Source organism: Tenrec ecaudatus, chromosome 12 (assembly GCF_050624435.1).
Source record: "Tenrec ecaudatus isolate mTenEca1 chromosome 12, mTenEca1.hap1, whole genome shotgun sequence".
NCBI classification, from domain to species: Eukaryota; Metazoa; Chordata; class Mammalia; order Afrosoricida; family Tenrecidae; genus Tenrec; species Tenrec ecaudatus.
This window is the reverse complement of record NC_134541.1, coordinates 120658747-120674063: the sequence shown is the minus strand read 5'-3', so window position 1 is coordinate 120674063 and position 15317 is coordinate 120658747. Positions and strand designations below refer to the sequence as shown.

The 15317-nt window shown below is 40.7% G+C and overlaps 1 protein-coding gene, 1 non-coding gene and 1 pseudogene across 8 annotated transcripts in view; all 3 read right to left on the bottom strand.

Annotated features, from left to right (window-relative positions):
• Positions 1-15317, bottom strand: part of TNRC6A (trinucleotide repeat containing adaptor 6A) — a 204464-nt gene that overhangs the window by 30351 nt on the left and 158796 nt on the right. For all 7 annotated transcript variants that reach the window (XM_075564629.1, XM_075564628.1, XM_075564632.1 and 4 more), the window contains 3 exons: positions 4645-7227; positions 2241-2417; positions 468-643 (listed from right to left, as the gene is read on the bottom strand). In XM_075564629.1, coding sequence (XP_075420744.1) covers positions 468-643; positions 2241-2417; positions 4645-7227 — 2936 coding nt within the window. The remainder of the gene's footprint in view (positions 1-467; positions 644-2240; positions 2418-4644; positions 7228-15317) is intronic.
• Positions 12408-12538, bottom strand: LOC142423623 (small nucleolar RNA SNORA36 family). Its single transcript, XR_012779234.1, has one exon. It is a non-coding gene; the product is annotated as a small nucleolar RNA SNORA36 family (small nucleolar RNA).
• On the bottom strand, positions 15112-15275 carry LOC142423498 (U2 spliceosomal RNA; annotated as a pseudogene).

Genomic DNA, 15317 nt, shown 5'->3' with positions numbered 1-15317 from the left:
AAAATCCAGTCAATTTAGGGATTTCTTTCATGGACCTTTTAGGATGGGGCAGGGACAAAGACAGGGCATGAATACGGAGCTTGGTGACTCTGGGTAAAGGAAGGTCAGGGAATCCAGATGAGAAGGTGGAATGGGAGATGAACTGGCAATGGGACAGAAACGCCCACGTGGAGATTTGCCTTCTCTTCATCCTCACTGCTGCGGGGACTAACCCCGGGTGCGCGGGTGCCCCAGGCAGCACTGGAGGAGAGGGAGGAAAGCAATCCCAAGCTGTAGCAGCGGGGAGAAAGGAAGTTCCTGCGATCTGTTTGCTAGATGGCGGTCATGCGAGTCTGCACCTAGGCTGGGGACTGCCTGGGCTGCTGCACGTGCCGCCTGCCACAAGGGGCAGGCAGAGCATGACTTTTCTGTGGGTAAACTACCTTTGGAATTGAAAGCTTCAAGGGCCTTGCCCCTGAAATGTTTACCTTCGATGACATTTTCTTTGTATATGGTGGCCAATTTAAAGATGAGTTTAGCTCTTGAGATGAATTACTATTCCACATTCCAATCTCTACATCCTCTTCCTCTTCCCAGCCAGTGGGGCGATTTCCAGGCAATGGCATATCATCACCACACCAGCCATCTTGCATAGATTTTGGCCCTGTTTGTGAGTTTGTGACACAAAGAGAAGCATGCTTTAGTAAAACTACTCTCTAAGAGTAAAGAATTAAAGGAGCGGGGAGTGGCTTGGGTACCTTTAATAGAAAACACAAAAAATTCATTCCGTTCCCCAAAACCTGACAGATAACATATTTTAAGTTCATAATATGTGAGTTGTAAGGCAACAAAACTGTTGAAAAGCAAGACAAAACAAAAAACATAGACTCCTATGAGATATAAAACATATAACTGAGATGAAATCAATTATTTGTGTTATGAATTTTAACCTCTGTGCCTGCGGTGACAATCCCATTTTGAGGGACTTCTCCATTTCAGGACTCAGGAGGGCTGTTACCTGTAGACTCTCCTTACTAGAGGGTGTGACCCAAGTCACCGTCCTGTGTGTGTTAGAGTATGGCGGCTGAAAGACAAAACTGCCTTCCATCGGACTTCCTTTTTGTGTGTGACCTCCATTTCCTGACAGGTTTGACAGAAGCAGGAGGATTTGCTTTCACTTTTGGGCATATTTGGCTTCTGACTTTGGACCCTGCATTTGGCTTGCCTCTACCTGACCTTCAGTTTGGGACTTTAACAGTACCCATAACCACGTGAAACATCTCCTTAAGGTTTCTTGAGCTGCAACAAATTACAAAACCCAGGGATATGAAGGAATATTATAAAGGGAAGAGTAGAGGAGGGGGTGGAGTGGGGGAATAAAGCTGTTTACATTTTGGAAAAGTTGGACAATTGGGACACCTTTATCTCCAACTCCTTGGGACTGGTCTGGTATTGATCCTTCTAAATGAAATTATTACCATGAAAGCATATTATACTTTAGACGATGTATTTTAATATACTATAGAATACATTCCATAGGAGGAATAAATGTTTTAAATTAAGTTTGAAGTTTCAGTAAATAAGAATTTCTGCTAAAAATTTCAGTAAAGCCTTTCCCAGAGGGATCCAAACATGCGCAATGGTGGCACTCTTGTTTTTATCCACTAACACGCTGCATCATGACACACTAGGCACAAAGAGCGCGTATAAACCTTAAAAAGAAAGTTGAGATGTATTTTCAAGGAGCTTGCCAAAGAGCATTGGAAGTGAAAAGCAGAAAGCATGATTCTTCAAAACTTGGCCTGTGAGATTCCTTGGGGTATCCAGTACTCAACCTATGAGGCAGCATTAATATTGACTAAATATTGGGCTAAATTTCCCAGCTATGTACAATTTCCAGGAAGTCATCAGGAACTCACCAATCTGACTGTTACCTCCATGGTTATGCTGCACAGCTTTAAAGCTAGATGACGTGAAAGTTACTAGACTCTTCCTGGACAATTAAACTTATTCAAATAAAATTTAGATTTGATAAAGTATATTCAAATCATGAATAGTTTTAGAGAAAAGACTAAAGAAAGAAAAATGGAGAAGATGCATGAACAAGTTGTTACAAATCCAAAACACCAATACTATGTAGCATCTAGTATGTTGCATTACATAGATACATTATCAATGAAATAACTTATTGTTATTTAATTACAATCAATGAGTGATCCCTGCTGCTATAAAATGGCTATTTGGGGTTACTAATAACTTACCAGCCTTGCTTAGTGATTGTGGACCAACAGAGGTGGAGCCCCATGTGGATGCGTTGGATGCTGCTGCCATGGGTTCACCCCAGCTGGGACCACTGTCTATGGGTTTACCCCATGCTGAAGTTCCATTATCCACAGTTGTGGCTGGAGTAGATGGCTCCCCCCAGGGCTCACCCCAGCCTTTAGAAAGCAGGGAAAAGTCATCAGCATATGGAAGAGAGACACAGTGAAATAGGGACAATAGAGAATGCGAAGGGAACAAAGGACAGAGAACTTCATATTTATGCATAGACTAATGATCTTGTGATAGGCATACACACAAAAAGATGCCATTTGTTTTATGTAATGACAAACGATTTCATTTCTTATTATTATAACTTATGAATACAAAAGAATTTCCCCTTAACATTTTGAAGGCCCCTCCTTATACACTGTAAATTTTTACCTCTTTTTGGTTCATATATGCCCTTTGGGCCAAAAGCAGATTCTTGTGAATAATTTTAATTATAGCAAATGATTCTCTTCTGAAGATGAATTAACAAATTGAAGCGGGTGACAATGTCGAGTACGTGTTGTGATGTGTGGCAGAAGTATGACCTTTCAATATCCCTGACTAGAAAAACGATTAAATACAGGGACAAGTACCCTACTTTTATACTTCTATATGTTCAACAATACTTGTCATAAAACCTAAAGTATTAGGTTGTCCAAAGGGGGAGGGAGGGGAATGAAAAACCATAAGTGTATTTTTTTTAAGAAGAACCAAAATGAAAGGTTTCCCGCCTTCAATCAAGGGCAGGCTTGTGAAATTATTAATACTGACTGACGTCACAGCCTCACCACAGACATTTGCTCCAGTCATCACATTATGGGTGAGCTCATTGGACCTTAGACCAGTGTGGCTCCCAATAGGATTACAAACACCACGTGGCCTTTGGCAGAAAAACAGCTCCCCACTCCTGCTTAGATACATACTTATTTCTTCTACAAATTAAACCTAAAGTAATACAATAAACTTTATTCATATTAAAAAATTAAGTGTTAAAAGGTTAGTTCACCAAAATATGCCTATCTTTATGCCAAGCACAATTATTAATAACAGATCAATTAACAAAGATAATACATTCCAATTACACAAATAAAAGGCCATTATTAAAATGGCACATACAGATAGGAATTAGTCTCTTGTTATGAGAGGAAAGTAGAGACAGGCAAGGTATTGCCAGATGTTTGAAGTATTCACACATATGCTATTAGCTAGCAGACTTTGAGTTCATGATTAAAGAAGTTCCTTCTCAGGCTAAATATGTTGCTGTGTGTCTTCAAGTCGGTTCCAACAAAGTCAGACCGATAGGGCAGTGCAGACCTGTCCACTGGGTTTCCCAAGTTGGATTTTACAAGAGCAGCGTGCCAGATCTTTTTTCCAACAGAGTTGTGGGCGGGTTTAGACTGCTGACCTTTTATTTAGGAGGTCAGTAGTAACCATTGTATACCAGGGGTTCCTTAGGGAGAAGCATTCCCAACAGAAAACAGAATGTAAAGATTCACAGCCAATGTCACCCACAGGAGTCCGGCTCCATGGAGGTGGTATTTAAAGTAAGCTGAGGGCTGCTAATCACAGGGTAAGGAGGTTCCGCCCCTCGGCTGCTCCAAGGGAGAAGGATGAGGCCATCGACACTCTTGTACGGTTTTACAAAGGCTCAGAAACCTACTTAGGGTCCCTAAGTCAGAAGTGGTTCAATCAATGGCAGAGGATTTGAATAAAAGAAGCCCTAGAGGTCCACACTGTCAGTTAAGTGCTAAACCGTTAACAAAAGTCAAACTCACTCACCACTCTGAGGAAGCAAGGTGAGTCTATCTGCTTCCATAGAAGCTTTACAGCCCTGGAACCGATAGCAGGTTGCTTTTGTGTCAGAATTGACTCGCTGGCAATGGGTTTGGCTTGGCAACGGTACCTAGATAAAGAGCCCTGCTGGGGCTGTGGGTTACATGTTGGACTGCTAACCTCAAGCAAGTGGTTCAACCCCATCAGCTGCTCTGTATGAGAAAACTGAAGGTGACTGCTCCTAGCCACAAAGAGCAGTTCTCCTCTGTCCAATACGGTCACCATGAGCCTAAGTCAAATTAATGGCAGTGAATGTGGTTTTAGGGCTTGGATTTTGATAAAGATGCCCTAGGAGTACAGACGTTCAAGTGCTCAGCTGCTAACGAAAAGGTACAGTTCAACCTCCCGAGCTATTTGGGGGAGAAAATTGTCCTACAGGGTCCTGACATGGTTACCATGAATCAAGAGACTGTATGGTAGAGGGGTTAGGGGGCACATAAATACTTGTTTTATTCCTGGGGACATTTTGTACTTCTATTTATTACTTTGTAACACTGTTAAGACTGCATTAAATAAACTTACCAGAGCCACTGCTTGCCTCTTTGTTTGAGATGGCACTTGCAGGTGGCAGCAGCTGATGCACCTGTGCTTGCTGGTCTGAGCGACTGCTGCCATTTGGGATGTTTTTGTTCCACATGTTCACATTTTTGTAATTGTATTTACTTGGATCTCCCCACGCTGAAGTTCCATCATCAATCTCCATTTTTCGACGTATGGATTCTGGGGATGGTTCCTCCCAGCCTGTGGGCTCCTCTTCTTTTGTTGGGGCTGGTATAGGTCCCCCCAGCCAGCCTGTGCCAGGAGGTTTGCCTGTAGCTGGTGGGATTCCCCAAGATCCAACAATGTCTTGTTGCTTGTTCCAGTCCGGAGAACTGACTGGCTTTGATGAATCTCCCCAACCTAGAACTTGATTAGACTTTGGAGGGTCTCCCCATCCCTGGGAAGGATTAGATTTAGAAGATTCATCCCATCCTGACGAATTATTTGGATTTATGTTATTACCCCAAGTAAAAGAAGTCGTTTTACCAAGTTCATTCCAACCAGAAACAGACCTGTCACTGTCACTACCTCCTGAGCTGGATTTCTTATTAGCCTCACCCCAATGGTTGCTTCTTGAAGTTTCTCCCCAGTTGTCGCTGGCAGAAACAGACCATCCTTGGCTTGATTTCTGTCCATCACCCCACCCCTGTTTACTCTTTTGTGTATCATTCCATGCAGACTTCTCTTCTTTGCAATTCCCCCATTGATTGCTCTTGACCATTCCTGTAGCAGCAGAATCATCTTCCCATCCCCCCTGGCAGTTTGAGCCTTTGGAATCTCCCCACCTCACAGTAGGTTTGGGATCTCCCCATCCCGATACAGAAGAGGTATCATTACTATTAGGGCTAGTCTTATCTACACACGCCCCTGAGTTAAAAGTCTGTGTTGCTGAGCTTCCCCAGGCCTCTGTCCCATTGTCAGTCTTTCTTTCCCCCCTAGGTGATGTCTCAGTATCCCAGGCAGTATTTTGCTTAATAGGAGTCTGTCCCCAACCAGAATTGGATAGGACACGTGGGTCTAGGTCAGTTCTGTTTACAATGCTTTGGAGTAATATGTGCTGATCAATTTTCCTTCTATCTCTACTCTGACTCTCCCCAGTCAGTCTTTCCTCAAGGCGTCCAGTGCTTTCTGTACTACCTTCACTTTCTACTGTACCTCCTGTTTTGGCCCACACACTGTTTTGCTCATTTGTCTGAGATGTGGCAGAACCCTGATCCTCTTCCTCAGTAGATTTCCATCCATTTGTAAACTTCTTTCCATTGCCATTTGCACTGTCATTGGAATGCTGATTGCTAGGCAGTTTGTTCCAATCCACGCTGGGTATGTTAGTGCCAGTGTTTTGTGCAGGGGTTCCCCATCCTCTCCGACTTCCTCCTGAAGTTGCACCATTTCCACTTCCCCACGATGCACTCTGAGAACCTGCCGCCCCAGACTCCCACACACCTCCTCCTTTATTTGTGTTAACTTGAAAGTTAGTGCCCATAGGCCCATTTATGCCAGGCTGCATTAGCGTTGCATTCACAGTGTCGCCATTAGTTTGGCCATTAGGACCTAAACATTTGTCTCCAGAGTAATTAGAACCATAGGCACCCCATGTAGTACCATAAGAGCCTCCATTTTGTGGCTCTCCATTGCTAAGGTGAGAAATGGAAGTGCCATTCATAACTGATGGAGCCTGTATCTGAGGATGATTCATTGTGCTCACACGCCAGGCCCCTGGATTACTAGGCAGTTCGTTATTCTGTACTGAACCGGAGTTTGGTAAACTAGAGGTCATAAAGTTTGTAGTGTTATTTGGTCCAGTCATTTCAGTGGTAATATTTTGAGGTTGACCACTGAATGAAACCTTCTGTGTACCACTTACTTCAGATTCACAAGTTTCCTGAAGGCTTCCCCAGGTACCATGGGTAGAAGAACCGCCCACTGTAGAGTTAATACTCTGATTGTTAGGCATCTGGCTTATGGTACTACACTGAATATTGATGCCAGAACCACCACTTCCTATAGGCCCTTTCAGGGCAAGTCCATTATTTTCTAATACCGGCCAGGCACCATGGTTGCTAGCTGAATTCAAAGTGCTTGGATTTAACCCTCCATTTGATGAAGAACTTACAGTGCCCCAAGCATTCATCCTATTGTTGCTACTTTCAGATTTGCTTTCAGGAGCATCCACAGAGACCTGACATGTGCTTATTATGGCTCCATGGGAGAAACCCCATGGTCCAGTACTACTTCCATGGCCCACATTATTGCTGTTGCTACCAACCACAAACTTGCTTTGGGAACCTAGTCCAGTACTATTCCGAAGACCATCTTTTTCACCACCTGAGCTCCCTGAAGCCATGATAGTGATGTTTCGCTCAGATTCAGAACTGGAGGCAGAATCAGCATCCACACATTCTGAAGTCACCTCTGGATCACCACCAGGGGCTGAGGGCCATGCTTCTTTTTCAGAGGAGTCGTCTACAATAGCATTACTAGAGTTTGTGCTAGAGTCACTTGTAGAAGACACAGGCTCGCGCTGGGAAGTTTCATAATGGGGTCCTGAAGTGTTGTGGATTATATCTAAAATAAAGGAGAAGTACAAAATTTTATGCAGTGAGTCATTTTCAAAGCCACACTAAACATCTAAGAAAAATGACGAAAATATTACAAATGTATGTGGTCTCTCAACTGTAACAAGATACTTGGTAGTATGATCACATGAGTCATTTTTACGTCCCAAACACCAACTTTTCATATCCAGTCATTCCAGAAAGATAATTTGCTCATTTACCATTGAAGCTATCCTAAGAGCTCGGAGCATTATCTGGAACACTACAATCCCTCACTAAAGGTTTGCTGAACGAACACATTGCTAACTTAACAGTAAGTAAAAGAATTCTGGAGCCAGGGAAGGAATAGGTGGTACTAATTGAGTTAGTGTATTGTGCGAACCTGGCCAATAAACACATGTTAATTGAAGGGCGGAGGGATAAATGGCTCCGTGAGCCTTGCCTTTTGAGATCTCAGGGTCTCTTGCTTTGTGATGGTCGGACCAGGGTGCAGCTGACTTAGACAGTTCCCTGCTTGAGCTGGCAAGGCTCACTTCCTGCAAGACATCCTCTAGGAGAAGCCACATGGACCTACCCTAATGCAGCCCTGGGTGCTGGAACAGCCGTGTGGAGACCCCTGCCAGCACCGAGATGCTTACACATTCACTGATTCGGCTTTCCTCCTGCAGTCAGCGTCATAGTGTGTTTAGTATTGTTTAGTGAGATGGTGGAGGACTTTGTGGATTAATGTCAGACATATGGGTTAATGTTGGACTTGTGGGCTTGGGCAGCACTGGTTTGGGATGGTGTCTTGATGCACGCTTTTACTTACCCTTTATATAAAACTCTCTCTTATACATAGGAATTTCTGTGGATTTGTGTCTTTAAAGTACCCAAACTAACACACTAATGTATTAGAATAATGGAACAAGCTCAGGACTAACATAGGAAAGAACTTGGAAGGTAATAGAATGAGTAAGGATTAAGAACAGGTCAAACCTATTATTAGGAATATGCCTATTCATTATCTTTACATAGCCTTTTCACACAACTGTTTTGAGTATTATAACAGGAGTATAAGAATTCCAAAGCTTTTCCATCATATTCCATGTGTCCACATTTAACCTAAAATATCACATACAAATAAAAATGCTTTTAGTTAACTTCCACGTCCCCTCAATAAAAAAATGTTTAAAATAACAGAAACTAATACACTGATTACAGAAATATGATCACCTGCTGATACAGAAGGCCATCAACGAGCAATATAATCTTACATGATTACACTTAGCGATACATATTATATCTACTTATTTTATCACTGATCAGACAGTTATAGTATTCCAGCAGTTCCCAATATTTGTTATCTATTTCAGTTCAAGAATCTGGGTATTAAAAATTCCTCAAATATTAGCCTAAAAATCCTGTTTGCATTTAGATTGTCTCTAGGTTACTTACATTGTGGATCCCTACAAGAGCATGTGGGGCTTTTAAATGACACACATAGTCACATCATACCCAGACCGAAAGAATTAACCTACAGTGTTTGTAAAATTAACTTATCGCTAGGGCACTGTGAATATGGAAGCCAGATCCAACTTATGTCATTTTCTCTCAAAGGACTATTGTTAAGAAGCAAAAGACATTTAAGAGAGAGAGAAAGAGAGAGAGAGAGAGAGAGAGAAGCAAAAGACAGTAAGCTAGAAAGACTAAGAGGGAGAAGGGCTAGAGCGCCACAGGTGACTGGTCTCCACACCTTGTATAAGAATTACTTCTTTAATTTAAGGTGACGGATAAAATCTGCCCTCCATCAGTGCACAGCGCCCAAGAGTGGTTAGATTTTTTCTCATGAAATTAAGGCTATCTCCCCATCAGTCAGTGCACTAGGGCAAAAACCAAGCAGAACCACCAGCAACACAGCATTTACCACTGCACGCATGAGCACTCTCCTTTAATCTAACAAGGACCACAGAGAACAGGCCTCATGCTCATTTTGAACATAAGCAAATTAGGTTCCAAGGAAAATCACGTGAGAAAGACAAGGTTTATCAGAAAGTCATAATGCAAGGTGGCTGTGAACACGACTGCACTCTACAGCCTAAGCTTGGCCTCTGTTTAGTAACTATCTGATCAAATCTACAGGATGGTTACAGGAACACTGCTTCTTACTATGTACCTTGCTGTCTCCTAACAGTGTTATCATATGTGGGACAGGTAACTCCGTACCTGCTGCAATTAAAGTGGTTCAGGAGAGGGAGTTTGGCACAGTGCACTGGAGCATGAACGCTGTATGACTTGCCTGTCTATCAATGAACTGCTGCGTGCTCAAAGGTAACATTCCTACCCTCTCTGTGCCTTACTTTCCTCAACTGTAAAATGGAAACAAAAACAGCATTTCGCTTAGACCATTTTTGTGAGGATTCCATGCTTAATACATTAAAATGTTTTAACCACATCTGACCTTTATAATAAGGGGCTGACAAAAAGCAGGTCATAATCTGTTAACTGTTTCCAATCCTGTCTCCAAACAAGTGTTTTACTCTACCTCTCCCCATAAAGAACAGAATGAGAAATCATCCAACTTATTTCAGATCTTCACGTAGGTATCTCAAACAGAATGCTGTCTTCTGGATTACACCCCTCGTTGCCTCCACTCAGAGGTGTGTGTTTGGGGGGGGGGGGCATCTTTATGTCTTCATCAGTTTTCCTCATATCAATTTCCTAAAACCTCTATCCTAGATTTAGCATAGCTAAATTCAAAACTTTACCAAGATCTATACCCAAGTTTCTGCAAATCAGTCACGCCATCATCCTCTTCTCCCAACTACTGCAGAAGTGTTTCTGCTGCCTTTGCTTTACTGCGTGTGTGCCTCTACTATCACAACTCAGGAATACTAAACTAAGAATGAGCATCTGCAACAAAATGACCCAGTTAATGGACACAACACAATCAGAATCCTCTCTCTAATGACAGGACACAAAAGACTATCACTCAATCCTGTGCTAGAAATATTAACTACAAAGATCCCCCAAATTGATAAGTATAGATTCTAAATAAAACAAAAATTTTTAGTGATACTTTTTGTGCCATGGTGTAAACATAATTTTTAGAACAAGCTCAGTATCAAATTTTAAAAAAAACTCAAGCGAACACTTTTCTATACCATCAAAGCTTTGTAACAAGTTTACAGCTGCCCCCCATGAAACAAGTTTGTACATGGATCAAGCATTCTAAAGAGGTTGGGAAAGTTGTGGTTTGACTTATTACGGAGGACTCCGAAGGGGTGACCATGACAGAATTTCTCAAAGGACCTAGGAGGACCATGGAGAAGTTTAAAGAAAACTGAAGCTGCACCGGTGAGAACAAAAGCCAGGAATAATTTTCCATCACAACAACGCACCTGCTTCTTCTTTGAGGGTGGCAAAAGCTGTCCTATTTCATCCACCATCAACCTCGGTCTTTAGACTTTTGTCCCTAAGCTCAAAGAACATTTAAAAGAGACTTAATTGAGCCCCTGGATAATGCCAAAACTGCTATTTTGACAGTACAAATAGAATTCTACGGAGATAGAAACACCACCAGTTTGGATTGTATAGACCTAGGTGGAATGTGTATCAGAAGCAACAGCTTCCTATTTTGATAGTCCTGTTCAAAAAGAATTTCAGTGATTTTGTAGAAATATATCCTATATGAGTAAATTTTATATTAGCATAAAAAAGGCCAACCTAATTAAGTATATAAACTATTGCCTGGCTGGAAAGATATAATACTGCTTTCCTTAATTAAGAAATTACTATTAAGTGTATTTAACCCAAAAAAGTCATTTCAAAATTCATCTAAAATCAATAAGATAACACACACACAAGTTCAAATTAAGAGCTATGAGAGAGACGTATGCAATACTGTGTGATAAGTAACTTCAGCTAAACTAAAAAACATTGCCCCCCACAAACAGGCCAAGCACAAGAATATGTCCTATATCAAAAGTTAGCATTTTGAATTATGTGAGGAAAAGGATTATGCAATAGTTAAAATATAAGAGGGGGCTTCAACATGGAGTTAGAAAACAATATCATTTATCTACAAATTTCTTGAAGCCATATATATAAGGCTTCAAGATATTTGAGTTGATATATTTCATATATATATGAAATATTGATATATTTAATATATATACATATATGTCAACTCAAAATGATGAAAGCATTAAGAGAAATGAAGAAACCACGAAATGATCAGGGAATGAGAATGTATATATAGAAGCAAAGGGAAAAATACACATACATATAAAAGAACATAAAATTTGACCACTTCTATAAAACTTGGGGGATATACCAAAGACAACGAAGTTCAAACAAGTTAGAACAGAAAATCAGTGAAAATTTCTGATTCTAGTCCCGACTTAGTTTACGTGAGGTAGGGTAGTTTCTGCTCTATCTTCATACACATTTTAGGGAAACAGGGGAATGGTATCAAACTATTAGCTAAAATTCTATTTTTAATCTGGAAACCTACTTGACATTCAAGTAATATTAAAGCATTATTTTAAAAATTGGGCTATCGGAAAAAAAACAAATAAAGGCCATCTACAAAAAGAAAAGGTTGTCATATGGGAAAAACAGTTCAAGGGGGGTGTTTCCACCCAAACCAAACACTATCAATTCTGACTCTCAGACCCTACAGAGCAGGGACGAACCACACCCATGGGTTTCTGAGACTGCAACTCTTTCCAGGAGTGAAAAATCCCCCCACCCCTCTCTCTCAGAGCAGTTGATGGTTTCAAACCATGTAAGCCACTATGCCACAAAGACCCCTTAAAGGGGTATGGAGCAAAGAAAATTGCACCCTTCAGGAATTAGAATCAGAGACTACTCCAGAGTTAGAAGAAGCTAAAAAATACACTTTTCTTATAGCCAAAGACGCTAAAACCCACCATTACAAATAATATGGGAAATGAACAGTTTATCATTAAGTAGAAGATGAGCATATTTCCAGGGCAACAATAAGTACCAGCAAGATTATAAAACTGCAAGTAGAGGAAAAGGGAAGCAGTTAGATTAATTTAGTGTAGATGCAGAACAAATGTTCACACCTGCTACTCCTCCTATAAAAGCCCTGGTGACATAGACACAGTGAGTTCCACTCTCGGCTGTTAGCTGTAAGGTCACTGGTTTAAACCAGGAGTCCTCAAACTTTTATTTTTTAAATTAAAATGTAGGCTGGGAACAAAGTGAATAGAATAATATTTTCTACCCAGTCATTTTCCCAAGCCTGTTTTAATGTCCCAAAGTTTAATTAACAGAACAGGGAGCTGCCCTGAACTGAACTCAACACTTTGGAGTCCTCAAACCTTTTACACAGGGCCCAGGCCCAGTTCACTGTCCCTCAGACCCGTTGGAGGGCCGGACAATAGTTTTAAAAAAAAACTATGAACAAATTCCTATGCACACTGCACTTACCTTATTTTGAAGTAAAAAACAAAATGGGGTAAAAACACCCGGCGGCCTGGATAGTTTTAGGACGCTTGGCTTAACCTATCAGCTGCTCCTCACGATGAAATGAGGCTGTTTATTCCTGAGGGTTGGCACTCTAGGTCTACTCTGACCCACAGGATTGCTATTAAGTAGTAATTAACTCTACAGCAGTGGGTTTAGGTGTTGTTTACATTTTTGTTTCGGGGGGGGGGGGGTGTCTTTTTGGTACTCTGGTAGGCAATCTAACACTTGTAAGGTAGAATGCCAAGAATCACCTAACATTCAAAAACGTCACGTGCATGCGGCTCTCAAACAGCTACCAGCTTTAGTATCACACTTCAAAATAAAGTGTATTACAAAGTACCTGTTCAGAAAGATCGAAAAGGCTATTTGAGGCATTATAAAGACTGGTAAAAATTCAGATAATGTATAAATAATTCTGGAAGAATACACTCATGGAAATACAGATTATTTTCCCCATTAAATGTTCAGTATGTAACAAGTAAAATAGTTAATGTTTTATGCTTTAAGCCTTTCTAATTCACCAGAAAGGAAAGAGTTTCATATATTACTAGTACCTAAATTTTATTCTGAAGTATGAAATGGTCCCATAGACAATAAGAAAGAGCCTTACTGGCACACCTTTAAATAACACTTAAGTGAGAAACATAAAAAAAAGTTTCTTTCAGCATTTTAGACTCTATTTCAATGTCAGTAAACTTTTTTTCAGTAGAGGTTCAGATTGAAAATTGTTCTGCAGGCCAGATGGTCTCTGACAACTACTTAACTCTTCTACTGTGGCTGGAAAGTAACTAGACATGGAAACAAATGGGAGTGGCCAGGCCAACCAGTGATGGGTTTTTGTTGTTCCAAGCTGCTGTGCAGTTGGTTCAAGCTTGTGACACCTCCATGTGTGTCAAACTGAACTGCTCCATATGGTTTTCAGAAGCAGATCCCGGCCTGTCTTCTACAACCTGTCAGGCAGTAGTCAAATGTTTAATTATTGGTGCCACTTGGGTGCAATCTTGTACTGGACTAAAGAAAGCAAAAGCAATGCTAGGCAACTTGCTCATGGTTTGAGAGGAGGGATTTAAGTAGCGGGAAGACCGCTACAAAGGATTATTCTTGGGACAGTTGTTCTTGACCACTTACCAGATGAACACCTGAACCAGGCAGCGTGGCAGTGCTGGCTGAGCAGCTCAGCAAGACATGGGAAGCCAGAAGCCTGTAGGATACAAAGGCTAAGAGATACTGGAGGATGATTTCGGGTTTCGTGGTTCTGGATGGGGTGGACTCCATGAATAGGAGTGCCCATCTTTAGAACAAAGGAATCCAGATGGAAGAATTGCATGCAGATTAAAAAATGAGTACAAGTTTAGACATGAGTGTGAGTATCCTAAAACCAGCCAAAAACTGGCGAAGTGAAACAAAACTGAGAGAAGAATGTAAACTACTTGGGGCAGTGGTGAGAATGGTAGCAAGTAATGGATGAAATCTTGAGGAACAAACAATTTTAAGAACTAGGTGAGGAAAAACTACAAATAAAAGCAGAGTAGAGAGAAAAACAGGCGACACGGTATGGTAACGAGAGGTCAAGGACTGAAAGAACTTTATGTAGAAGTGATCAAAAATTAAAACTGCAGCTACTAAGATAAAAATAGATTTGATGATCACAAGATCTTCGGTAAGAGCTATTTTTATTCAACGAAGGAATCAGATTACTAAAGACTGAAATAATATGTTAAAAGTAGCAAATATAGCTATGCTTTCAAGAATTCTGTGTAAAAGGGATTAGAGAAATTTTCTAATAGCCTCGAGAGTATAAGGAACATATTTATAGTCCAAACAGAGGTACAAGTGGAAAGCAAGAAGCAGAAATTAAGGGACAGTAAGAATGTGCCACATGTAAGGGGGCAGTAAGAACACAGGTGGATGAACAGTATTTTAATGTTTTAACTTGAGGAAGCTTTATTATTTACATTTTGTTGTTGTTTAATATGAGAATAAGTCAGAAAGTATTGTAACTAGTGTTTGAGGGAGTTTCCCAGAAGAGACATGAACTATCAAGCAGACAGGGTAAGGTGCAGGAACATGAACTTTTAAGGAATTGCAAATCATTTATCAAAGAGGCTGAATATCACAGGAATGAAGATAAAATGAGAAATACAGGTAAGTACATAAGGAACTGAAGGGCTGCTACAGTTGCGCTGGGATGCAATTAGACAAAACCTACGCTGGTTTCCTGATGGCAGAGATCAAGTAGAGATAAAGGCAGACAGACAAAAACAAAATCAGAGAAGTTAGGCAAAACTGAGTATAGTTTAGAAAAGTTAAACATGATTGTTGAAACCAGGTAAAAGTTAAAAGATTATAATAACACTAGATTTCAATATCATTTTCTTCTTTGTAGAATTGCCAATCATGAATAATGGAGCAGCCTAGTAGATTCATGCCAACTGTAACTGTGTATGAGAGGTAACTAAAGTGAACAAGTCCACTCACACTACAATCCTGGGAAAGTCAATAATAAATATAACCACATAGTAAAAGTGAGGGAAAATAAAATTACTACACTTGATCTTAACCAAAAGGCTGAGAAGCGATGGAAAATAAAATTACTTTAAAACAGGCAATGAAGTTACACAG